Source organism: Berkeleyomyces rouxiae, assembly GCF_048999995.1.
Source record: "Berkeleyomyces rouxiae strain 22BRR77 chromosome Unknown BrBRR77_ptg000002l, whole genome shotgun sequence".
Taxonomy (NCBI): Eukaryota; Fungi; Ascomycota; class Sordariomycetes; order Microascales; family Ceratocystidaceae; genus Berkeleyomyces; species Berkeleyomyces rouxiae.
Window position 1 is genome coordinate 292,039 of NW_027396492.1, and position 24,255 is coordinate 316,293.

General features: G+C 52.1%; 9 protein-coding genes across 9 annotated transcripts; 1 reads left to right on the top strand and 8 right to left on the bottom strand.

Moving 5' to 3' along the window:
• Positions 1-333: 333 nt before the first annotated feature.
• BROUX77_001615 (uncharacterized protein) lies at positions 334-1,665 on the bottom strand (the record flags this gene model as incomplete). The annotated part of the gene is made up of 1 exon (XM_073746064.1): positions 334-1,665. One exon carries the CDS (start codon positions 1,663-1,665, stop codon positions 334-336), a length of 1,332 nt encoding a protein of 443 aa, XP_073606697.1.
• Positions 1,666-2,518: 853 nt separating this feature from the next.
• BROUX77_001616 (uncharacterized protein) lies at positions 2,519-6,041 on the bottom strand (the record flags this gene model as incomplete). The annotated part of the gene is made up of 2 exons (XM_073746065.1): positions 2,519-5,375; positions 5,446-6,041. The coding sequence occupies 2 exons, from the start codon at positions 6,039-6,041 to the stop codon at positions 2,519-2,521; spliced, it is 3,453 nt and encodes a 1,150-aa protein (XP_073606698.1).
• A 1,177-nt stretch (positions 6,042-7,218) lies between these two features.
• Positions 7,219-8,472, bottom strand: BROUX77_001617 (uncharacterized protein; the record flags this gene model as incomplete). Its single annotated transcript, XM_073746066.1, has 1 exon — positions 7,219-8,472. One exon carries the CDS (start codon positions 8,470-8,472, stop codon positions 7,219-7,221), a length of 1,254 nt encoding a protein of 417 aa, XP_073606699.1.
• Positions 8,473-10,138: 1,666 nt separating this feature from the next.
• BROUX77_001618 (uncharacterized protein) lies at positions 10,139-10,496 on the bottom strand (the record flags this gene model as incomplete). The annotated part of the gene is made up of 2 exons (XM_073746067.1): positions 10,139-10,208; positions 10,351-10,496. The coding sequence occupies 2 exons, from the start codon at positions 10,494-10,496 to the stop codon at positions 10,139-10,141; spliced, it is 216 nt and encodes a 71-aa protein (XP_073606700.1).
• A 2,585-nt stretch (positions 10,497-13,081) lies between these two features.
• BROUX77_001619 (uncharacterized protein) lies at positions 13,082-14,957 on the bottom strand (the record flags this gene model as incomplete). Its single annotated transcript, XM_073746069.1, has 4 exons — positions 13,082-13,996; positions 14,066-14,152; positions 14,514-14,576; positions 14,874-14,957. 4 exons carry the CDS (start codon positions 14,955-14,957, stop codon positions 13,082-13,084), a joined length of 1,149 nt encoding a protein of 382 aa, XP_073606701.1.
• Positions 14,958-16,081: 1,124 nt separating this feature from the next.
• Positions 16,082-17,901, bottom strand: BROUX77_001620 (uncharacterized protein; the record flags this gene model as incomplete). The annotated part of the gene is made up of 3 exons (XM_073746070.1): positions 16,082-16,557; positions 16,733-17,609; positions 17,707-17,901. The coding sequence occupies 3 exons, from the start codon at positions 17,899-17,901 to the stop codon at positions 16,082-16,084; spliced, it is 1,548 nt and encodes a 515-aa protein (XP_073606702.1).
• Positions 17,902-18,308: 407 nt separating this feature from the next.
• BROUX77_001621 (uncharacterized protein) lies at positions 18,309-20,030 on the top strand (the record flags this gene model as incomplete). The annotated part of the gene is made up of 1 exon (XM_073746071.1): positions 18,309-20,030. One exon carries the CDS (start codon positions 18,309-18,311, stop codon positions 20,028-20,030), a length of 1,722 nt encoding a protein of 573 aa, XP_073606703.1.
• A 221-nt stretch (positions 20,031-20,251) lies between these two features.
• On the bottom strand, positions 20,252-22,555 carry BROUX77_001622 (uncharacterized protein; the record flags this gene model as incomplete). The annotated part of the gene is made up of 4 exons (XM_073746072.1): positions 20,252-21,526; positions 21,586-22,337; positions 22,404-22,452; positions 22,517-22,555. The coding sequence occupies 4 exons, from the start codon at positions 22,553-22,555 to the stop codon at positions 20,252-20,254; spliced, it is 2,115 nt and encodes a 704-aa protein (XP_073606704.1).
• An 831-nt stretch (positions 22,556-23,386) lies between these two features.
• On the bottom strand, positions 23,387-24,017 carry BROUX77_001623 (uncharacterized protein; the record flags this gene model as incomplete). Its single annotated transcript, XM_073746073.1, has 4 exons — positions 23,387-23,425; positions 23,481-23,543; positions 23,625-23,789; positions 23,964-24,017. 4 exons carry the CDS (start codon positions 24,015-24,017, stop codon positions 23,387-23,389), a joined length of 321 nt encoding a protein of 106 aa, XP_073606705.1.
• Positions 24,018-24,255: the final 238 nt, after the last annotated feature.

Sequence of the window (24,255 nt, forward strand, 5' to 3'; positions counted from 1 at the left end):
CACACTGTTGGGGAGGGTCTGGCCCTCGGGTAAAATCCAAGCGCCTTGACTTGACTTGACTTGACTATATTTATCGTCTACCAAAATCACTAAGATCACACGACGCCGGATTGGTTACCGGACGGAAGTTTAAAGTCCTCCGCTCGACACACCCATCGTTTCTGTGTGTTCGGGATGGCGCACCATCCCCAAGCCCCGAAGAACCAGTGGTCCACACTCCGCTATGAGCAAAAGAAAACAAGTAAAAAAAAAAAAAAAAAAAAAAGGGAATAGCAAAGAAAATGAAAGAACACAAAACACGCAGAAACACAGCAAAAAACAAAACCACTCTCATCACCTCCCCCCGCTCCCCCTCGCTCGTTCATCCTCTGAAATTGTTGCGCCTGTTGATGGGGTCGCCTCTCTCGGTGCGTGCGCTCTGTAATGGCGCCATTTCACCTCCAATCTCTTTGCAAGATACTTGCATGAGCTGTTTTTGCGGAGTAGCTTTTTGACAAAGTTCTTCCGCAGTCGTCGCTTGTTGCTCATACAGGACCAAGGGTGGAAGGGCTCCTTTGGCTGCTGGCAAAGCGGGCAGTTCTTCTCGGCCTCTGTGTGGTCGAACCGGTCATGATACTCCGCGAAGTCGCCATGGCCCGCTCGGGCAGTCAGGATGCGAGCGATGGTGGATCTGTGTTGGCCCTTAAGCCAGTCAACCTTGTAGGCGTTTGTCGACTCGAAGCGAGCCCCAATGTGGCTTCTAGGCTCGCAACTCTCGGTCCACGCCTTGAACTCGGCGTTCAGCTGCAACTTCTTCCATCTGCGTGCTGACGCAAGGGACATGCCTCCAGGCCTGACAAGCAGGACCTCGCTCTCACATCCTCTCTTTGCCAGCCCGTCGACGAGCTCGTTTCCGGGGACGTTGGTGTGGCCCGGGACCCATCTAACAGCGCCAACCGCTGCATCCAGTGACAAGTGCTCGGTGCCTCCCTTCCAGTCGTGAAGCAACCGGCGGATCTCATCAACCTCTCCTTGGGATGTGCCATTCTTTTTGGATCTGCAGGCGATGCGTTGCGCTACGCCCAGGTTATCGAGGCACAGGTACAGGCTACCCGCCTCCGGAGGAGCATTTTCGACAGCTGCTCGGACCGCGTTGACGGCAGCGACAGCCTCGGCATCCGCAACTTCTCGCAGGGTACCACAGGACCCAAACCCTTCGCAAAGCTTAGTGCCTCCGCTGAAGATCGCCCAGCCTGCTCCTGTTCTGCCGTTCTCGTCGCGCGAGCCATCTGAGTAGGCCCATACAGTGTTTGGGTTTGACTCGGCAACTTCTCTTTGGTGCTGCTCAGCAGCCTCATCTTTGTCCAGCTTCGGGGGCAGGGGCTCCGGTGGGCCCTTCTCTTCTGGAAGAAGTTTCTCGGACTCGTGTATAGGGTTCGGAAGCATCTTCTTGTACTCGTCTATGTGACCACCTAGCTCTGTGCTGTACAAAGGGTGGTAGTTGTCTACCGTAGACGCGCGGATGGCAGCAGCCCTCTCATAGTCTCTGAGCAGCATCTCCATGGTCGGCACCGCGGAAAAGATGTGCAGTAGCTTGATGGGCGTCGTGCAATAGACTGGCAGGGCAGCTCTAAGGGCAGCTCTCAGTGCCAGTTCCAATCTCTGAGTCCCTCTGGTTTTATGCATGAAGGAAGACCACGTGGATGACGCATATGTCAGTTGCGGGAGCACACAGCTCCTCACCACATGTAGCAGGCTCTTCACCGGGGTGCCATGGTACACTCCAGCAAGTGCGCGAAGGGCGTTGGTAGTTCTTTTAGCCTTGGCCGTGACCTGTTTGGCGTGCTCCGCGAAGTTGAAAGCAGAGTCCCACCACACGCCAAGACGTTTATTTCCCCCATTTTTGACGCTGTATAACCACAGTTATCACTCGACTTCATCATCACCAGTCATACTTCAAGCAACGTGGCGCAGTGGAAGCGCGCCGGGCTCATAACCCGGAGGTCCCTCGATCGAAACGAGGCGTTGCTAGCAACCTCTAAATGCGGCATGATCTTCTCTTTTTTCCACCACATTGGAAACTATAACCCTAATTGTACATATAACCCTAGTTTATATCGCGAGTCTTGCAACAAGTTGACTCTCGTCATCAACATTCATTTAAAGCTTTTTGTGTCTCATGTTTGGCAGGCCCGAGAGGGCCTGTGTCCGCCTCACGGCGGACCGTGTAATGCTTTTCATGTAGCTTAGTCACGTTAAATAAAGTCAAGTCAAGTCAAGTCAAGCTTTTTGTGTAGCTAGCTTAAAAACAAAGTCAAGTCAAGTCATCATCAATGTTACTCTTGTTGAGAGGACAATAATCTGGACTAATATTTTATCTAGGTAGTAGTTTGGTACTGCTAATGGATACTAGCTCAAGTCAACAATCATGTCCGTTTGGATTTCCTACGAACGCAACGTCTAGCCCCAGCCCCATCATACCAACCATTAACCAAAGTAAAAAGCCTTCAAGACCATTCCTAACCTCAGGTTTGTAAAATCATGCTGCATCACGCTGCCGCTTGACAATATAGTATGTGATCAGGCTTTTGGGATCATCCTTGACACCCACCAGTGCATCCCAGAAGCGCTCCTCACCGACACGTGTGTGCATCGCAACACAGAGTTGAACTGAGCCCATACGGACTGCTGACTCGGCACTCTCGAGACAGCGTCCAGCCAGATCAGCTAGCAATTGCAGCTCATCAGTGGCCGGGACATAGGTAGAATGGCGGTCGAGTACAGCGGTCAAAACATGCAGACCCATACTGAGGCAACGACATCCAGAAGCTGAGGCATCGTGTTGATCGCGTAACAGGGCAGCAAGACTAGCGACTAGAACTGGCGCTGAGCCAAGAGTGACTAGTTCGTCGGCAAGTGTTTCAAGGCCACTTATAATGTGTGTCCGCGAATCGTACATGCTCCGGGTGGCCATAATGGCTTTAAGCCCGCGGCCAACGTGTGGCTGGAAACTGTCTCGGTGGTTCTTCAAGAGTAGTTTGATGCATGCCAATACTTGTGCCTTAATATCCTGTGCCTTGTCAGTGGCAAAACTGGAGAGTGGGTCCTCGAGGTATTGGAACAGTCCGAGAAGAAGCAAGTCAAACTTGTCGTCAGCAAACACCGTCTTTTCGCGGAGAAGTGACTGTAGTTTGCGGAAGCCGTGGACATCTAGAGTTTTCGTCTTAACACGAGTAATGCCGCTGTCAAGTAGACGTGCATTAACCCTGGCCTTGTCGTTGCTAATGTCCTGAGAACTATTGGCAGAAAGCGGAGCAGCATCTGCGTTCACATGCTTGTCCGTTAAAACCGGTGTTGTAATAGAAGCTGGCGATGTGTTTTGAGGTTGTTGTTCAATGGGATCCACATAGACCTGAACGATGTCTGGAGTTAACTTTTGAGCAGAAGCTTCAGCTGAAGCGGCTGTCCGCCGCTGAATAATTGGAGGCTCAGTAAGGGTAGGTGTAGGAACAGACTGCTCCTCCTCCAACCGCTGTCGCTTATTCCGCTGTTCAGGGGCAGGTGAGGCAGTAAGTGATTCATTCGAAACTAAAGCCTCTCTCGGAGCAGGATCTACCTTGGGAAATACGACAGAGGACACGGAAGCAGCAGCCATGAACTTGGGTGGTGTGAGAATAGCATGACCCGATGGCGATAAGGCGACCCTTGTCTTAGAAGGACTCTGCCTGGGCGTGATGGGGCGAGAAGCTGGGTCTCGTGTAGGTGACTGGAAGTCAGTCCGAGTGGGAGACTGGTAGCGTGTACGTGTCGGAGACGGCAGTCTGCTAGGAGATTGCCGTGTCGGCGAGCGAACTGTTCTGGTTGGCGAATGCAAAGCCTCTGAAACGTGGTTACCGTGCACTGATTGTGGGCGAGGCACTGTTCTTCTAGGCGATGTTTGCTGGCTTGGCTGCGATGATGTGGGCTTGGCTGTGCTCGCAGGCTTAGGCCGTGACTCTGACGTAGCAGGCTCATGTGAAGACGGCTGTTTCTGTGGGCGAACAGAATAAGGCCCCGCAGTTGCAGGACGCGAAATCATTTCAGGGGCCTTTCGCCGAGGCCGGACTGGGGCAACTGACATACCGCCGGGCCCAACAGCCGTGGTGCCATCCCCACCACGCGATCGAGTAGGGGGCGCAGGTACAGATACTGGCGTAGGTGCAGTAATCGATGCTGCCGAACTTGTGTTTGAAGATGAGGTGGTAGAGCGGGTGGCACCGAGATGAGCCATAGCTGAGTTGGGGCGTGAGATAGGTTCCTTTTTGGCCGCCAGCGCAGCGGCTTTCTTCTGCGCCATCATGGTTTCGCGGAGGCTTGGACGAGCGCTCATGGTGCTCTTGGAGAGACCCATACCAGGCTTGGCGCCCTGTGTATTGCCTGTGTTGTTGGGGTTTCCAGCATCTTTGGCTAGGAGTTTCTGCGCAGTTCCGTCTAGACCATCCATGATGGCTTCAGCACGGGCAGGCCACATACCAGCAAATAGCCAATACGTACTACGCGAGCGTTCTCGTACACCGGGATTAGCATCATTAAGACCTTTCTTCAAGCACTTTTCAATTAGATCCAGACCCCCTGTATGCTCAATGTGAGATTTGTGATGACCTTCTTTGTCAAGCATGATCTTTAACCAGGCTGTAGAATAAAGCCTTGGCTGCACATTTTTGTCTTGTGAAGCACCCCAGATATGCTGCATGATGCGGTTGCTGTATGTGACTCTCGAAATAATAGCCTCGACAGAGGCATTGGCTAGCTGAGAGGCAATCTTCTTGGTCGCAGCACAAAGCTTGATGAGAGTCTGAAGCAAAATCTCGACCAGCGGGTCAATTCCAGGTCCAAACATGTTGGCGGCGTCTTGAACTAGGGCACAGCCTTCCTTTGATAAGCTCGTTCTGAGGGAAGTAATAGCCTTGACGATGCCGTCCAGTAAAGACTTGAGGCCGGTCAAAAATTGCTCTTGGAAGTCATTGGGCACGTTTCCAACAATGAGCCTGCGTAATTTGCCTACACTCTGCTCGCGCTTGAGCCAGTTTTGCTCCGTCTCGCGTCCATCAAAGTGTAGGAGCATTTCCTTAAGTATATCGTCTAGTTCACGGATGGTGTTGACGTAAATTGGTTCAAGGGAGTCGGCGTTTGTTTCGATACTTCCAGGAGTTACGGGGCGTTCAGTCGAAAGAAGAGGCATCGATGTACTAGGGACTAGATTTGAGCGAGGTTGAGATTCGGAGGGCGTTTCGGAGCGAATGCTGGTACCAGCGGCTGGGATAAGGGCTTTGACAATTGCCTGTTCAATAGCAGGCCGAACTTTGCAGTTCTTGAGCTGTCGCTTGAGATCGGATTTAGCCATGTTGGGGGCATTTCTATTAAGACAGAAGCAGATTGTTAGCGAGCAGTAATAGGAGAAAGGTGCAAAGGGAAGTGTGCGCTTACTTGAAGAGCTCGATAACAGTGCCTTTGGCAGTCTCACGGACGCTAGGATCAGCGTCTTCTAGTAGCTCCATGAGATTGGGCACATAGTTGCGAAACGGTAGTCCATTGTCGCGGTGCATCTGGAGCAACCAATGGAGAGCAGCTTCCTTGGCGCGCACATTCTTGCCAGTCATGGCAATGTTTCGTACGAAGCGCTCAACATCGATAGGGGCGGCGGGGTATACGTTGACTAGAATCTGGTTCGCAAGCATACGGAGCTTCTCTTTTGGATCCCCAAGCTTCTCAACGACGAGGTTCAGGTTTTTGGGGACTTCTTTGGGCAGGAGCTTGGAGTCATGGCGCAACAAGCGCGTGAACAGGTGATTTAGGGCTGTGAAGCCGGCGGTGGAGAGCATCGCATGCGGCGACATGGAAGCCAGCCGCAGAGCCTCGAAGAGCGCAGGCGTACATGTCTCAGGCACACTAAACTGCTTGATAGACGATTTGGTGTATGTGACTTCGTTGACCTTGGTATCGACGTAGGCATCGGACCGCAGGAGAATCAGCAAGCTGGCGACAAACTCGTCGGTGAGCTTTTCGAGCGGGGCTGAAGCCATTTGCGCGTAGCGGCAGTGGTAATCGGGTGATGACGTAGGCGAATGCTAACCGCAGCTAGAAGGAAAGCCCGGGGCAGAAACGCACTGGAAGGCTTTTGCAGGCGCTGTGACGGCAGTAGAGCTAGAGCGACAGTCGTTTTGTGTGCCGTGTATGCTACCTTGTAATTATCACAGGCAGCGCAGCGCAGTGACAGGAAGGGGGGCGGCGGCAAGTAGTCTCTGTCTGTTGAGCCAAAGGCTGAACAAGGCGATTGGCGCAGGGAGAGAGACAAGTCCAAGCGGCCGGGGCACAGTTGACGCGAGTCTATGCGCAGATGGGATAAGCAGATAGTTAAGAGCTGTAGAAGAACATGAACAACAAGATGGACAGGACAGACAGAAGTGATAGTTCGAGGGCGTAAAATAGGGGACTTGGCCAATGACGGAAGCAGGGAAGCGGCAGGACAAGGATAAGAAAAACAGACGGAGATTAAGCTGTTAATGAAGACCTTTGAGGACCAGGTTCCAAGGGAAGGAGAGAAGAAGGAACAAAAAAACAGATTATCACAAATTCTTCATTGTTGTGACTGTATCGAGAACGAAGAGAAACAAAGCCAGACAAAGCGTGCTGGTAGATGGTGGTTGCTCCTTCCAACGGGCTTGTTGACTTCTGGCCTAGATGTGCTGCCGTTGATTGGTCCGCTGCTAAGTGCCAGGTTCAGCCGGGAATTCGCCGGCGGTGCGCCCCTGCTAGGAACATGTGGGGCAACAGAGACCGAGAGTCAGTCTCGGTAAGCATGGCTTCCCCGAAATTGACATCGTGAAAGCCGAACTGTGGCACTGGTGTAACATGCACTATCAAGAATTAGAAGGCTGGGTGCGTGTGTTGTTTGTCATTTTGGGACTGTATAAAACAATGATTATCAGCGACTCTACAGTGTTATTGTGCCCTGAGCAGAACACTTGGCCGCAGTATAGTGACGCGAGATGGAAAGCAAAACGCCAACAAGAACTCAAAGAAATGTACGGAGATGCAAGAAACAAGAAACAAGAAAAAGAGACAATGTGCAGCTAAATAGAGAAACATGAAGCCTGATAGGGTTCAGATGTGTATAGAATTATGCAGCCGCCAGACGGCACGGCGCCCAGATTGTGCTCAAGTGGTACAAAGCACAGGACACCACACAACTATTAGCTATCAAGCGGGCACATGCATATCATCATCACTGACAACGCTGCCAATTTCGCTCCAGCTAGCTGGCGTCAGCATCCCGTCAGTCTGACTGATGACATCATCACGCGAGTCGGCGTTTGAGACCGTGTCATTCCCATTTCCTACGTGAACGGCTGAGCCGTCCGACGAGCCAGTAGGGGTCATGACACCTTCGCCAGCTTCATCATCCGAGTCGTTCTCGTTAAGACTGATGACTGACTGGCCCGTAGAGCGGGCTGCGGTAGCGGACACAGCGTTGGGTGACAGGGGCATAGGCGAGTAGAAGGACTCATTGCTCTGCTCAGCCCAGGCCTGAATAGATGCAAAGGCGTCGTTTTGGCTTTGAACTTCGTTGATGTCGCTGAAGGGGTTCATGGGCGTCGTCTCTGAGGTGGGTGTCATCGCGCGGTCTAGAGTTACAGAAGAAGCGGTGTCATTGTCGTCGAGAACGGTCTTGTTTGAGACAATGGCTACATCAGAAACCTTGGGCTTGATTTCCTCTGTACGAGTAGCATCATCCTCGGTGTTTGTGGCCGAGTAGATGTCTGGTATGTCTTCGAAAGCAGAGGCAGCGATAGCAGCAGCGGGTTGAGGAGCAGCAAATCCAGAGGAAGACAGAGGAGCGGTATAGAAAGACGAGCCGAGGCCACGGGACTGATACTGTGATTGGTTTTCACCACGGCGGCGGAGCCCAGTTCCATCGCTATTGACGTTGGCACCTGAGTTGAAGGCAGATGTTACATCCTCGGCGTCCGGCTTAAAGGTCTCTTCAATTCTCGAGACAAGTTCATTCATTGACTCTTGCGCATCAGCAGAAGCAGCAGCACGACGAGCGTTTTCCATTTCCTGGGACTCGTGGATCGCATTCCAATATTCAAGTTCCTCGCGCTGGCGGAGACGAGCTTCTTCGGTGACGTCATCGTTGTTGTCCAGGGTATCCATATCAATGTCCTCCCTTACATCTTCAGAGAGTCCCAAACGGTGACGGGCTTGTGACGACATTGCAAAGCCGTCTGCATCTTCAGGGCGATTGTATAGAGGCTCGCAAAACTCTTCGTCTTCATCGTCTGAACTGGCAGTGCTGTTGACGCCACGACGACCAGACATGGACTGCGCGAAGCGGCGGTGCACGCCTTCGGCGTAGCGGCGCACTTCAGGCGATTCGCAAATAATGACAATAGCTGCCACAGCCACAGTCGCGGCAATAAGGCCGGCTGAAATAGCGATAGGGTTGGGCATAGTGTGGATGGATGTTGGGATTGGAGAGGAATGTAGATCTTTTAGTGGAGTCTGAGAGGACTTGTCGAGTAAGAGCAACAGCCAAGGGAAGAACTGGACTGTCAGTCGCACAAAGAACCACGAAGTACAAGCTCGGCGAGCAAGCGTTCAGAGCGTCTGCAGCCCGGACAAAGGGGTGAAAAAAGTTTGAGGCTACGGGAACAGACTAAGCGGTTGTGATGGCCGGCGGGAAGTGGAGTGGTGGGTGCACTGGGGGGCAACCAAAACAAGTTGAGCAAGGAAAACCAGAGGCTGCAGCCGGATCCTCAAATGGAACCAAACAGAAGAGAGGCTTTTGATTTAAAGACGGTGAAGAAAAAGACGAGAGAAAACAGGAAGAGAAGGGTTATCTCTGAACTCATAAAGAGCGCGTGAGAAGAGGCCTTTCTTTTGCTGTAGTAATGCGACTGCCTGTTGCATCCAAGGTCTAAGACTTGCGCTAAGCAGCTCTGGCAGCCGGAGATGGCTCTTGCCAGCTGTCACCCTTCATCTCGGAGCCTGGGTTGGGGAGCTGCCGGGAGAGCCGCAGCAGCCGCTAGTGTCAACAGCTGCCGGGAGACCCGTGGCAGCTGACAGACAGCTGGGCTGCCTCCACCCCAACATCCCACTCCTTGGACCAGAAACACCTCCACGTCTCCATGTCACATCATCCTCTAGTCAGACACAGACAGCACACTTGGTGGTCCACTTGGTGTGCTGTCACCCGAGAAGCTTCGGTCTTGGTCTTTTCAGGGGAAAAACTGGAGGATCTGTCTAGAAACCAACTACAAATCCTTGCAGGCAACACTCGACTCTAGGTCTCATCCACACCATCCCCAAAGCTCACTCTGTTAGCCGGCCAACAGGCACTGGGTTGTCACCATGTTTCATTAATCCCCTGCCTAACGACGCTGGACTTGGTGTCTGTGTCAAGAGTTCCGCCCATCCACAAACCAGGTGGCGTCATCGGCCAAACAGAGCTGGCTTTTGTACAGGTTTATACATACTCGTGTACGATCAGATAGCATGGGTTTACATCCCACGTAACTTTAGAACTTGCAATAATAGCCTTTTTATTGTTTGTTTTTAGCTGGAGAACCCGCTTGCCAAAAACAATCCAGGAAAGAAACCACAGCGCCCCGTATTCAAACTGATACGTCAATGAAAAATAAGGACAAAAGCCATAAACCATGAACGCCCCCATTTTCTGAGCCGGCGCCTTGCTGGGTCGAGAGTGTGAAGAAACAAGACGGAAATGAAGGAAAAAAGAAGATAAAAAATGCGAGGGAGCAAGCAGAATTAACGGCCCGAAGACAGCAGGAAAGAGGGACTTAGCTCAGGACCAACATGATCCCGGTCCGGTCGTCCTCATATCGCACCGCATCCTCTCCCATAACCTAGGCATATGGGATTCTGGATTCTCCCTGCGCTGGGCCAAGACTCCAAGACCAGCGTACAAGCTGGAAGCCCGGAGATCAAGCCCATCCCAAGGATAAAAAAGAAAAGAGGAGAGCGAGAAAAAGGAGGGGTAAGTTAAAATTTTCCTTGCTGCTTGTTGTCTCCCCCGGCGTTCCTTTGAGAAAAAGAGGACCAGCAGAGGCATGAACACTAACCAATATCAGTAGCCGCAGACAACATTGATCATTGCTTAGTTAGAGGCCTCGCCGCTGGTGACACTGGCCGAGGAACTGGTGGCCGAAAGGGCCTTCCGGCGCTCGCTAAATAGAGAAAGTGGAAGTGGTTAGCCAGTGAGAACTTTGACTTACACAGCGGCACGTGACGTCAACTGAGCGCAAAGGTAGGGTTCAGAGAGGGATGTAGGTTGATGCAGTTGTGCATCTGTGTAGGCTGTCAACTTACTGAGCAACACGGTCCTTGAGCACACACTCGTACTTCTTGCCGCCAGTCTGGATCAAGAACTTGACCTTGCCTTTCTCGACCTGACCAACCAGGGCGTTGTTGTGGGCGCCCTCAGCAGAGGGAGGAGCAGACGAAGAGCCAGACATTGTGGAAGGGTTTTGGTTTGGGGAGCTGGATGAAGAAGAGAATAGAAGAGGCTGCAAGGGCAGAGTAATGAGTATTGGATGCTGCTTGGTGTAGAAAGTGAGGAAAACGTAGAGATTCAACCCATCCTCGAGATGAGGATTAGCGGGCTTTTTATACTCGGCGCCCTTGAGCTGGCCACGCACAACAGTGGGAAAAGCGCCGAGTCTTAATGTGACAATAATAAACAGGTAAAGCACTCTCGCAACGCCGATAAGCCGGAAATCAAGAACCAGATTCGTGGATGGGACGTTATGGGGACCTTGATTGGTGTTAGTCTGGGCTCTGTAAGTCTAAAAATCAAGCCCACGCCCCTCCGCTTCCTCCTTCCCAGCAAGAACCACCTCGACAGGGACCAGCCAGCCAGGAACAAGTGAGAGCGGCATGACGAATGAGAAAGGGCCGGCTTCCCACAAAAAAGGAATACCAGCACAAAGATAGGACAAGGCCGAGGCGAAGGATCACAACAAGGGGACTGGGCTTGCACAAAGTTCTGGGGAAGATAACATGGAAACTTTCACGGCTACCCCCCTCCTGCCACCACCGCTGTCAGTTTAAGAGTTCAGGTCCTCAATTCTTATTTCTTGTTTGGTGGTTTGGTGGTTGAATGTTGCTGATCAAATCTTGCCTCTGACGAACCCGTAACATGACACGCAAAAAAGGTAAGAAATGCCAATTGAAAATGACAGACTGATGACTCCGGGCCAGTCCAGGCTAACGCATCGCACAAATTGGGCCCCGAGTAGTATCGGGCGGGAATATAAACAACATGAAATTGAAGATGCAGCTGGGAAACTGGCCATGAGCTAATGCCGCTTCGAGCGTAGTGAGAATAGCCTCAGTGGACAAAACCGAAGTTTAAATGACCAAGTGACTACTACAAGTGCAAGCAAGAAGCTTTCCAGCAGCAAATGCTGGCCGTTGCTGACTATCATCTAGTGGAGTGAACTCACGCCATCCAGAGCGAATAGTTCTCTAGTCGCCGTCTTCGTTCATGTTGTACCCCCCACACTTGTCACAACCCAGAGCCATACCCGTCTGGCCTTACCCTCGCAGCGCGTGGGCCGTTCCTGTCTCCGGTCACATTTGGCCAAAAAAACTCACAACGAGCAGATATTGAGATGCTTCTCCAATTCGAAAAGTCTCACCAGCTGCACGTGTACCTCGGCACATAATGAGGCGCCCAGGCCAGACGCAGAATATATATACTCCTTGTATGCCTGATGATGATGTAAGCTAAGCTAGTTATAAATGTTGAGATGTACATACATATGTATGTTTGTAACGACATACATACACGTGCCCGCACATACGCAACCGCAACCAACCTGGCATGGCGCCTTGGGCTTCTTGCTGGCGGCGCGTGCTTGGGACTTGGGGGAGGGGCCTTGGGCCTCTTCTTGCCATGGGCTTCAGCGCACGCTGCGCCAGCGGAACATCAGTCAGATTCAGGAGCCGTCAATGCAGGCCAGCATTCGATCGTGCTTCGATTGCTGCTTCTTATTGTCTCAATTGGCTTGCAAGCTGAAAGAGGTCGGCAGCGAAACGGCAAGACAGCACGGAAGAAGAAGGCAAGGCAAGAGCAGGACATTTCAATGCCTTCGATTTGCCCTTCTAGACGCCTTCTATTTCTTCTAGCGTGACTTCTATTCTTGTGTCTTTCATCCTCTTCACTCGATAGTTGAGCTGTTGGTTGTATGTAAATACTTTTATTCTCTCACAGAGTCCAAGGCTTCTCGTGCTTTACTTCCCTCTTTCCCTTTCTCAATCTACATGTTGCATGTGTCCTCCTCAGAAATCCCGGAAAACCACTCGAAAATGAAAACTCTGCATCGTTTGTTGTTCTGCAACCGCCTCGTCATCTGCAAATCCCACTCCTGACGTTGGATTGTCCCCCGTTCACTACGCCATGCCCATGACTTCAGCATGCATCCTTGACCGAGTCTTTCTTTTTTTTGCTTTTTGCTTCTACGCTTGACATGAGGACCCTTGTCTGCTTACACTGTTTTCTATAAACAGATCTCCCCATCTTCTGTCCCTCGTCATTTTTATCTCCATCTTTATCTGCATCGTGCATGCATTGCGCATTTTGCATTGTGCATCTTTCAACCAGTTAGAAGCACAGATCACAGAGCTCGCAAGAGAGAAGAAAAAAAGAAGATCAGAAAAACATGCACTGGACGAAACACGGTCTGATGATTGGCTCGTTTTGTTCTTATCGTTTTCTCGTCTCGCTTTCTTGGCCCAGCCGAGGCTCGGGGAAGCAAAAGCTAGTCAAACCGGTGTGTCTTTTTCCGTTTAAAAAAAATCACTACAGAGCCAAAAAAAAAAGAAAAACTCTGCGTCATCGCGTCAATCCCACCACCGACAATCGGGATTCCCTTTATATGTGTATATATAATGGGTACTGCCGGTCTCCTATTTTCTTTTTGTTGATGGGTATGAGGTTTTCAATATCAAAGAAACGATCAGGACTAATGGAACAGTAACGAAAGCAAAAAAAAGTAGCCAATCCAAAACAACAACAATAAAGCATCTTCAGTCTAATTTACAGCTTGGAAATAATGGCAGAGGCGTAGTCGCTAGTGCTAGCCTTGCCACCCAGATCGCCAGTCAGGGCCTTGCCCTCGGCCAGAGTGTCGAAAGCAGCCTTCTCAATACGGGTGGCGTACTCGTTCAGGCCCATGTGACGCAGCATCATCATGGACGACAGTAGCAGGGCGGTGGGGTTGGCCAGACCCTTGCCGGCAATGTCGGGAGCCGAACCGTGGACGGCCTCGAAGATGGAGCACTCGTCACCGATGTTACCCGAGGGGGTGAGACCGAGACCGCCAATCAGACCGGCGCACATATCGGACAGAATGTCACCGTACAGGTTGGGCATAACCAGGACCTTGTCATTGTAGGGGAGAGGGTCGGTGACCATCTTCAGGCAGGTGTTGTCGAGGAGCTCAGCGTCGAACTCAATGTTGGGGTAGTCTTTGGCCACCTCCTTGGCAACGTTGAGGAACAGGCCGTCAGAGAGCTTCATGATGGTGGCCTTGTGGACGACGCGGACCTTCTTGCGGCCAATGGCCTCAGCCTGCTGGAAGGCATAGCGCAGAACACGCTCCGAGGCCTCGCGGGTGATGAGCTTGATGGACTGCACAACACCATCGACAACGACGTGCTCAATGCCCGAGTACTCGCCCTCGGTGTTCTCACGGATGAGAACAGTGTCGACACCATCGTAGGGGGTCTTGTAGCCGGCGACGGAGCGGCAGGGACGCAGGTTGGCGAACAGGTTGAAAGTGCGGCGCAGCGTCAGATTCAGGGAGACGTGACCCTTGCCGACGGGGGTGGCCAGGGGACCCTTCAGGGCGACCTTGTTCTTGTTGATGCTCTCAATGGCAGCATCGGGGATGGCCGTCTTGCCATCCTTGAGGATGGGGGTGACATCAATGGGCTCCCAAGCGATAGGGGCCTAACATGGTCGGTTAGCAGGAAGAGGGAGAGACCTCGGGCAATGAGGGATGCAAAGAAGAAAGCTTACCTTGGCAGCAGCAAAGATATTCTTGACAGCCTCAGAGATCTCGGGGCCAATGCCATCACCTTCAATCAGAGAGACAAGGTATTTTCCCTTCAGTAAATGTTAGTATGCGTATAATTCTTTGATTCGACGTGCAAACACGGGTGCATTGCATTGGATATTGGCCACGGCAGTCGAGCCAGCTTTGGTTGGGGCCTGGCAACAGTGCATCCAATGTTACACTGCGTCTATTCTGACAAGGGCTGTGGAACGTAGACAAGTAAACCATGGAAGCACGTAAACGCTGCCAGATGGGCCAGACCAATATCGCAGTCATTGCAGCCCATGTATGGCGTGTCAGGCCGGGAAATCTTGATTTATGTGGGGTTTCGAGTCGGGGGCGAAGATAACGGAGCTTGGGATCTAGTTCGAGAGCGAAAGGCAACGTCGATCGTGAATGCAGATCACTAACCTGAGCATCTTTGACGCCGTGGTACTTGGCGACCTCGGCCTTATCGGAGTAGAAGCGCTGAGCCTGTAATACGAATCAAACAAGAAAATTGTTAGCAATGCGGATCTCGCGGGTGTGTCTGCTTGCTACCAAGAGCCAATTGGCTAACGGCGGGCAATAGGTTGCGCTCGGTGTTGGTCGGATGGTCGGTCGGTCGGCGGCGCATAATGCCGAAATATCGCCAAGGCCCGAATGGCGAATGGCTGCTATGATTTTTTACTGCGAGACGGCCAACCGACCAACCGAAGTCTACCCAGAAAGCAACCAGTTGCTTCATCAATCGAGCAGAGCATCGCAAAGGGCACAAAGGTGGCGGCTTACCCGGACGGCAAAGCTGGGAGTGGCGCGGGGAACAGCGCGCATGCACTGGCGACCAGCGCCCGAAATCGATCTCAAAGCAAGCATTTTGGAGAGAGTGTAGGTATGTGATGAATAAGGAGACGAAAATTAGATGAGATCTGATTCCGAGATCAGCAGAATGCAAGGCAAGAACGAAGGAGGGAGGCGGGAAAGAAGAAGGAAGAGAAAGAAGAGGAAAAAGAAGGGTGAAAATGGAAAGTGAAAATAGGCGGCGAGGGGAACAAAAATACCGCCGGAAGGATCAGCAATTGAGAGCCGAAACAGAGCAACACATATACAGCAAAGCAAAGACCGTATAATGAGCCCCGGAAAAACTACTGAAAAATGGAGAAAAGTCTACAGAAATATAGCACCACCTCAGAGGTGTAGTGCATTCTCAGAGGTGAAATGAAAACTGAAGCGCCTCATTGCTATCGAGCTTCGCTGTCGTAGCTCACAGGTCATCGTGTAGTGCTGTAGGCCTACCGCTCGCCTAGCCCACACTATAAGCGCCCCCTAGGCCATTCTAACTTATAGCGTCATACCCTCTAGAGTCTACACTGGCTTCCCCAACCTACAGTGGCCTATCCTTTAGCCCATAGCATGCTGCCCTGAAAACTCCGGCCCATCAACCCGCACCCGGCTGTCAAGCACCCGTCCGAACCACCCATGATGGTACCTACAATGATAATTCCTAATTTCAACTTTTTTCCGCCACACTGGCCCCTGCTTCTTTTCGGCTCCCGACGCCACAGAAACATGACACTACGCGCTCTTATTGGCTGATCGCCCTCGGTCAGCGAGCTACTGAGCTCCGATATCTGTCTAGCCCGGCTATCTTTTTTGCTTTCGGAGCATCGGACGAGCTCGGATTTAAAAGTTTAAGGGATCCCGCTGTGGAAAAGCTGGGGAGCAGGCTTAGCCTGCCAGGGGCCTGTGCCTCCAAAGGAATGCGACTGGTTATGTAATCTATCGCCGTTCTTTTTGTGCAACATGAGAGTTGACATCTGTGTCACAGTTCATGAGTTCGTAACTATGTGCAAAGAGACTTGTCGTCATTAAGCTTTCCCGCAGAAGACAGGTTGCAAATTCTCGTGGTAGCAAACATCTACTATGAATATTCAGACATGCATTGACCTTTTTCTCGAGATAAACGTTTTAACACCAAGTTTTGATTACACAATGAGCATCTATCGAGCTTCCTTCTCCCACAACGCAGTCTCATCCCGTCTCTTCGCCACCAATTCAATTACTTCAGGTGAGTAAATCTCTGCATGTGGCTTGCCCTCAATGAGAACTTCCTTTAGATGGCGTGTGGCTTCTTCCTTGGTCATGCAGACGACCTGGCTCATCTTGAGCGTCGTCGACTTCTGCTGATCCTTGCCCTCACCAATGTACTGAAGCATCTCATTTTGGGTCGGGCGCTTCCAACGGATGAGCACAAGCTTGGTGGGGATGCCGGTCACTACACTGCGACCCTTGTAAACCTCTTCAATAAGGAACATGATATTGGCTGTGGTAATGGGCACTTTGAGGCCGACGGCGATGTTGGGCGTATCGGGTGCCACGTGACGCGCCATCTTTTCCTCAAACGCTTGAACGGCAGCGAGAGACGTATCATACATCTTTTCACGCATTTTGATGGGCAGATACGGAGTCGGGTATCCTATAGCGGCACATATTAGTAGATATACAAAAAGATTGGATGGATAGAGTGGGCCCTGGGCATACACAGCAATACAGCCCGCATATGCGTCTGCAGGTGTATATACACACATAAGCCTTGGCAAGCCCACATACTCCACCACACAGCGAACAAAAAAGTAGCCAGTCTAACGTACCAGCAATAGACAATATCACGTGATTGGCAATCGTGTAGCCAAAAATCGCAGGCATGGTGCCCAACACTGGAAGGATTCGCAGCCGAAAGTTGGGCAGCACACCCAGCTCATCCACCCTGCCCTTTTTGAATTCCTCCTCATTCAGTGGTATCAACTCGGCCTTGCCCTCGCCAGCCTTTTCGGTGGAAAAGACCATGGGGATGCCCGAGCCTACACCCAACAATTTGAGCTTGCGGCGGGTAGACCGCGACAAGCGATCGTCAGTGCTGGCCGAGATGTCACCCACCATGATACGCGTGGGGTCTGATTTGCAACCGGAGCCAGCTGAGCTGATGACGGGGATTTTATGTGAATGGCAGAATTTGAGAAGAGCAACCTTGGTATCAATATTGTCAATGGCATCGATGACATAATCAGGCTTCAATTCTGTGTCTCTCCACGGGCCCAGCAACCGGGCAGCCGAGTCTCCATCAAACTTTTCTCCGCACATGTCAAAATCCACCCACGGTGCGATAGCCATCAGCCTACGGCGCATCGCCTGCACCTTGGGCATGCCCACGTCGGCCAGCGTAGCCACGGCATGGCGATTGAGGGAGCTGAGTGTAACCTGGTCAAAGTCAACGAGACGAATCTTAGCCACACCCGAACGCGCCAGTGATGCGCAGCAGTGGCTGCCAACGCCGCCTAGGCCAACTACCACAATAAAGGCATTGCGCAGCTTAGTTAGGCCTTCATCACCCAAGAACACCTTGTTGCGCGCAAGCTGCTCGAGAATCAACTCCTCGTCAAAGTCACCAGCAATGGCGCGCGCGGCTAGCGCCTCGTTACGGATATCCTCCTTAGTCTTGTGCGGGAGGTCGGACACGGAGCTGGAGAGCTGAAAGAATGGACGTTAGTAAGTCTAGACTAGAGATAATTAGGCCCCCGGGAGCTCTGATATAACGCCAGATTGGGGTAGAGGGAAAGCAACTGACGGGCTCGGCAGACTGGCTAGTAGAACTCGGAGGCGGGATAGACTGCTTCAGCTGGATAAGGCGCTCTTCCCGTTCCAGGGCCTGAGCGCCCAAAATGATGCCAGCGACAGCAGCGCCCGAGACAATGGCGGTAGCCGCAAGCTGAAACTTGGGCGAGTTGAGCCAATCAGATAGGGTGGAAGCAATGCTAGCCATCTTGTATGGTATCCAACCGATGCGGGAATAGTTTGAAGCAAAAGATAGCGCCTCAATGGCTAGCAGATTTTGAGGGACGAAGAAGAGTAGAAGCGGCAAGTCTGCCTGCATCATAGCATGTGCGGAGGGTTAAAATTGTTTTGTTAGTGGGGCAACCTGTAGCACGTGATCAAAAAACCCTAGAAGCTTTGTTCCCGTCATTGTTCATCGGCCCATAGGTCATCATCATGTCCGTTGTCAGCTTCAAGGTACAGTCTTGTTCGCCAAACGGGGTATCCCCGGATTTACCCGCCCTTTTGAATTCCCCACGATCGATAGTACCCACCAAGCGACGCCGCTACCGACCCCAGGAACCGCATAGACCGAGTACGAGACCCAGCTACCCAAGCCGAGGACACACGCCGAAGATGGGCCGGTTTGACGCCGTGGTCCACAAGCAGCACTGGCAGCGCTTTGGGCGAAGCCTGTGCTACCGGACGCCCCACTCACGACCGTTGTCAACCTTTACTTCCGGCCGGCCAACTACGCCGTTCCTCTCAGCCCACTCCCGCCAGCTGCGCGCGTACTTTACTGTCAAGAAGCGCAAGTTCCGCCAGCATGAGATGAAGCTTTTCTTTCGCTTTGCCGCGGGCTGGCTGGGATTTCTGATCGTTGTGGTGCCGGCCGCGACTATGGCCTTGAAGCAGTATCAAGTCGACTGCCTGGTACCTGTGCCCAGCGAGTGGTCCTCGACGCTCAGTGCGGAGCGGAAGCATATTATGGACTTGCTGGAGCCGGGTGCGATCGGATCCAATGGTCAGGCGATCAGAGTATTTGTGAGTGTCTGTAGCTGCCTGGATATGATGGAGTCGTGGGAGTGGGATGGCGAGGGCGTCCAAACACAGCCTGCCATGATCAAGAAGTACGGACCATTGTCGGCTGGTCTTGATGTCTCAATGAAGAGTGAAGAGTGGCGACGAGAGTATTACAAGCTCCTGGTATCGGCAGCCCGAGCAGCAGAGTACGTGCCGTATTATTCGTGGGACACCAGGACCAACAGCTTTATCAATCCTACTCTGATCACCACACCAGAGAATCCCGACCCGCCTTGTCGGAGAAGGCACTACAGCGAACACTGTATTTCATCTTTCATGGTCCCTGAACATTTCTACCGCAAGATCATGACTACCAAGGGCTTCAACGAGAAGCAGAAACTCGATGCCATGCTTCTATGCGCCACCTTCTTAGATTTCAAGGGCCGAAGCCAAGAGGCTGAAAACATTTTCTCTGAGGCTTTTGCGCTGGTCTCCAAAAACTCAAAAATCCCGCCCTTCAACCCCAAAACACTGGTTCTAAATGAAGACGCCGGGCCGCCCTCGGAGAACTTGTTGAATGTATTGACAGAGTACCTCACCCTTAAGGCCCAAAAAAAGCGTCTCCATGTTGCCCTGCCCGCCATGATCTCCATCCTCAAAGCCCGCCGGTCGCTGCCTAATCATCCCCCAATCCCAGACACCTCTGATCCGCTCCTACGCTACCGTCAACCATCAGTTTTTGAAGATATCCTAAAGGCTTTCCGCATGCCTGTATACCCGCCACCGCCGCCTGATGGCAGCCTTCCGCCCTGGCGTAGCCCTGAGGAGCTTTGCGAAGAGGCTAAACTCAGCATCTACATTGGTGAGATGATGTTTGCCGGCGCACATAAAGAAGACGGGATTGTATGGACACGCGAGGGCATTGACTCGGCCGAAGCTGAGCTCGAAGCCCTGTGGAAGGATGACCCAACAGATGAAGTACGCGCCGCCACAGCTGCCTGCCGCCAGTGCCTGATTGTTGGCTTCAAGAATTGGGCACAGATGACCGAGGTCATGCTTCAAACACAAAAGGAGCGCGACGCCACCGAGTGGCAAGAAATTAAAGACCTACGGCACCAGCTGATGCATGGCGAGATTCCATGGTGGAAGCGCTGGTGGTATGGCCTGTCGCTTGACAATGTCAATAGCCGCTTTGAGGATGTGCGGCGCGGCAAGTCAGACCGGTGGATCATTGAGCGCCGGCTGGCGTTTGCCAAGCAGACACGCGATCGCGAGTTACTACAGAACGTGCGGCCGCCGCCGGTGGGCTGGTGGGCGTTATTCCAAACGCTATAGACAAAGGGGGGAGAATAGCCCTATGAGAACGAAACGGACTTGCTGTATAAAAATATGTAGAAGTTGTGTATTATAAAATGTTTCATCAGAATAGACACAGTGATGTGTACCAAAGTAATACCAATGGTGGAGGGTGTGATACACGCCCACCAAACCTTTGACTATTTGTCGCTTCCGACGCAAGACATAATTGAGCAAGAAGCACAACCGCAGAGTTACAATTAGGATGCCTCTTTGGCCACATCATTCTTGACAGGGACAGATGTAGCTTCGACAACAGTCTTTGCTTCAGACTCAGGCCCAGGCTTCTTGACATCCTCGGACTCGGACTCGGGCTTCTTCACATCCTTGGCAGCCGTGGGCTCCAATGAAGGCTTGGCCTCTTCCGTAGATTTCGACTCAACCTCCTTTTCAGTCTCGCCTCCCTCGATAATTAGTTCGGTCGGGTCTATACTGGGCACGACCGTGGTAGCCGGAGCATCCTCCTCCTCTGTCTGCTGTTCGTTCTGCGCAGGGGCTTCCAGTTTCTTCTCGTCGACATCTTGCTTCTTCTCTTCGGGTATAGGCTCTTCCAATGGTTTCTCTGTATCCTCTAATGCTTGGTCTGGTTCTGTCTTCTCTACATGGGACTCGACGATGGAAGTCTCCTCCATGACAGGTGCAGACTGGTCTACAGCGATATCTGCTTCTTTAGTAGGTTCTACCATCAATGTGTCTTCGACCAAAGCCTCAGGCTTTTCCTCGCTGAGAGGATTTTGTTCAACCTTATTTTCGGTTGTATCGAACTCGACGACCATACTTTCCACATTGCTAGCTTCGACTATTTCTGGAGCCTTCTCTGGCGTTTCATCTGAAGGGACCGGTTCAGACCCTTCCAAAGTTTCAGGCGCAACCTCTGTTTTAACTTCAGGGACATTCTCGACCACGGGAATAGGTGAGATCACCTTCTCTGATTCAAAAATCTCGGTGATTGATGCAGTCGGTGCAATGTCTTCAGTCATCTCGACGTCGCCATCTACAGTATTCATAAGCGCCGCCTCAGGTTGCATCTCGCCTTCTGCTGGGGCAGAGGGATTAGTAGAGGCCTCAGCAGTAGCCTCAGTATCAGCCATGGGCATGTCTTCCTGAGGCTTGTCACCGGTCGGTACAGATTTAGGTGACGGCGCAAGGGTAATGACGTTACGCAGGGGACTGGATTCAAATGGCGTGGGATCGACAAGAAGATGTGCATTGACAGGAGCCCCAGAGGGGTCGTCTTGCGTATCTTCAGAAGAGACTTTGGCTTCAGGTGCTTTCTTAGAGTCTGTAGGATGGCCTTGGGCATCACTCATCTCCGTATCTTTCTGAGGCTTAGGGGTTTGATTCTCATCCCCATCGTTGTCTTCGCCATCATCATCGTCACATTCGTCACCATCATCCTCATCGTCAGACGCCATAACTGAATTGTCTGCCATTTCCATATCATAGGACTGGCTCGAATCTTCGGCTTTCATGGTCTTTTTAAGTTAGTATAGTGCTTTACCAAGGAAAAAATGGAGAATTTCTGTGAACTTACCGAGCTATTAGCACTCTCGGTCTTGGGTTGGGTTGGGCCTGGACCCGACGAGACAGGGATAGCAACAGCGCCTCCTGCAGGTGCCGCGCCTTCAACAATAACCTTCTTCTTACGGCCACGACCAGGTCCCTTGGGTTTTCTCTTGGGAGGCGGCGCTCTCCTACGGCCTACTACAGGGGCCTCAGTTGCCGCGGGCTCCTGGACCTGTGCTGTTGAAACTAGAACGACATGGCGCGTGGAAATGATTTCGCCGTCAACCGGTACTCCCGGCTGTAGCGTAACCTCCTGGGTATACGGGTTTCCGGCAGCATCAAGGCGGCGCACTGTAGCGCGTGTGACTGTCGGGCCAAGCGGCTTGTCGACAATCGTTTTAGAGGCAATAGTCACGGTGCCCTTGTGGCGCTTGGCCAGAAACGAGAGAGGCTGATCTTCAGCATTCCGTGGCAGCTGCTTCCACACACGCGTCATGTACACCGAGTCTTTGCGATCGTCTTCGGGATTCTCTGGGGTGCCATCAGCGGCCGTGGCAGGTTCGCTGCTATCGCCTTCATCGTGTGGCGTAGGGCGTTTGTGTAGGCGACCGGAGCGAGCAAGACGGAGTAGCTCTTGGCTGTGGGTGGGCAGGAGGCTGGTGTCTTTAGGCATGCCGTGCAGGAGTTCGACGTTCCAGATGTCGCCTGCGGCCTGTTCCTGCTGGTGCGAAGAAGGCGCGACCTTAACCCATTCTTCGCGCCATTGACGAACGGGGAGACCTAGTAGAGAAACATTGCAATTAGCTTGGATAGTTGTCATTAGCGCTGGAACTACAGAGGACTAACCATCAAAGTCATCGTGATCGGTATAGCCAGCACGATGTGCGCGGCGGGTCTACCATGCAAAAAACAACCATTAGCGTCAAGTGGGTGAGATATAAGATCAAGACTAGCTTTACCGAGCGCTGCGACGGTTGGCTGAACGTATTGGGCGCCATAACTGCAGCTCTTTTCCAAGAAAGCGGATGTGATATCGATACTGAGCGCAGAGGCAAACAGGCACCGGCCGCGTAATCTTTATCCGGAAAGCTCAGATGCAAGCGCAAGCCTACAAGTGGGTGTGATGAAGATCGATCGGGCTATCACGTTTGCGACAAAGCGCCACAACCGACGGCGTCGTTTTGTTGATCGTTGGTCCGGTCGAGTCGTAGCGGGGGTTCCGTGGCAGCACACTCGGACTTTACAGAGCGACGTTTCAGAGGCGGGGAACAGAGATTGGATTTCAGGCGGTCGATGTGGGCAGTCACACGGCAGCAATGACTCTTGATTCGGGGAGGCTTTCATGGTCGCAACGCGTGAGGCTGTTCCCTGAACTTTGCTTTATCGCGATGCGCCCTTTTTCCGCGGCTATCGGTTGTTTATCGGCTATACCCAGATGAACTCCACTTTAGCCGCGCCTACGACCCACCGCTGCTATTTCGTCATGACCACCATAAAAGAACATCATCAGTAGTACGATATTCCCGATAGTTGAACGACACACATACATTCTCGCAATACCACGATTGAAAGCAAGTTTTTGGTGGTGATTTTATTTACTGCGCCAGACTTATCTAGTCCAGCTCTCAATATCGCAACTCGACGGGATAAAACAGCAGAACAACGCATCGAAACAAAGACAGGTGAAGCAGAAGCCTGGGCACGACCGTCACCCCATAGCTAGTTTAGTAGTGGTACAAATAGTCATCGGATGCGACTCAAATATCAAAGGGAACGGGAAATCGTAACTGTTTCGTAGACGGTAAAGAAAACAAGGGAGCTTCAATTATCTACCCTGACAGCGGCAGAGTCTGCTGGGAAGCCTTCTCCTACAATACTGTTAGCCATGAGCCAGAGAAATAGCAGTCAGGAGAGCAGACTTACGGTTCCCTTGACCTCAACTACTAGTCGGTCCGTCTGGAAGAACTTGCCAATCGAGGTTTGTCTCTATAGCCGCCGATTGTTAGCAAAGCCCACACTTCTGAATATGGGTTATATCCCATCTCTGTCTTTCGCGCTCAAACTAACCTGCATGACCTGAAGCTCCTGAAGACCCTTTTGCATGAGCTCTTGGATCCGGCGACTATCGGTCTGCGCGGCATTCTCACGGAACGCAGCCTGTGTACGGCGTCTGGCATACTCGCGGAAGTTGTATGATGAGAACTGGTCGCCAGCCCGTAATAATTGGCGGTACTGTTGGTGGAGGGTCGTTAGCAGTTGCGATTTCAAGTTAAGCGCAAGAAAGCTCTTCGTTGGAGTCGGCAGCTTCGGGGTTTGTAGCCGCAAACGTCTTGCGGCCAATGGCGGGGTGACGAGGCTTTCGAACACCTCCATCAAGCGGCAAGCAAGGCGATGGACAGGACTTACCAAAGCCCGGGCCTGTTGTGCAGAGTCTCCACGGAGAGCTTGGGTGATAGACATGGTGGCAGTGGTTATATTTCAGCTTCGGCGGGCTGTGTTGTGTGATGTCGCAGGCAAGTCGAGATAGATCAAAGGTCGAGCTCTCTGGTCGACGTCAGTCAAGGTGGGAGGTGCAGAAAAATAAGAGTGGGCCTAGGCCCGGCGTCTAGCGCGGCTGTCGGGTTGACTTCTATCACACAAAAAGGCAAGACTTTGATTGGATAAAAAAGAAAACACCAAGAATTGTTGCGTGAAGTGC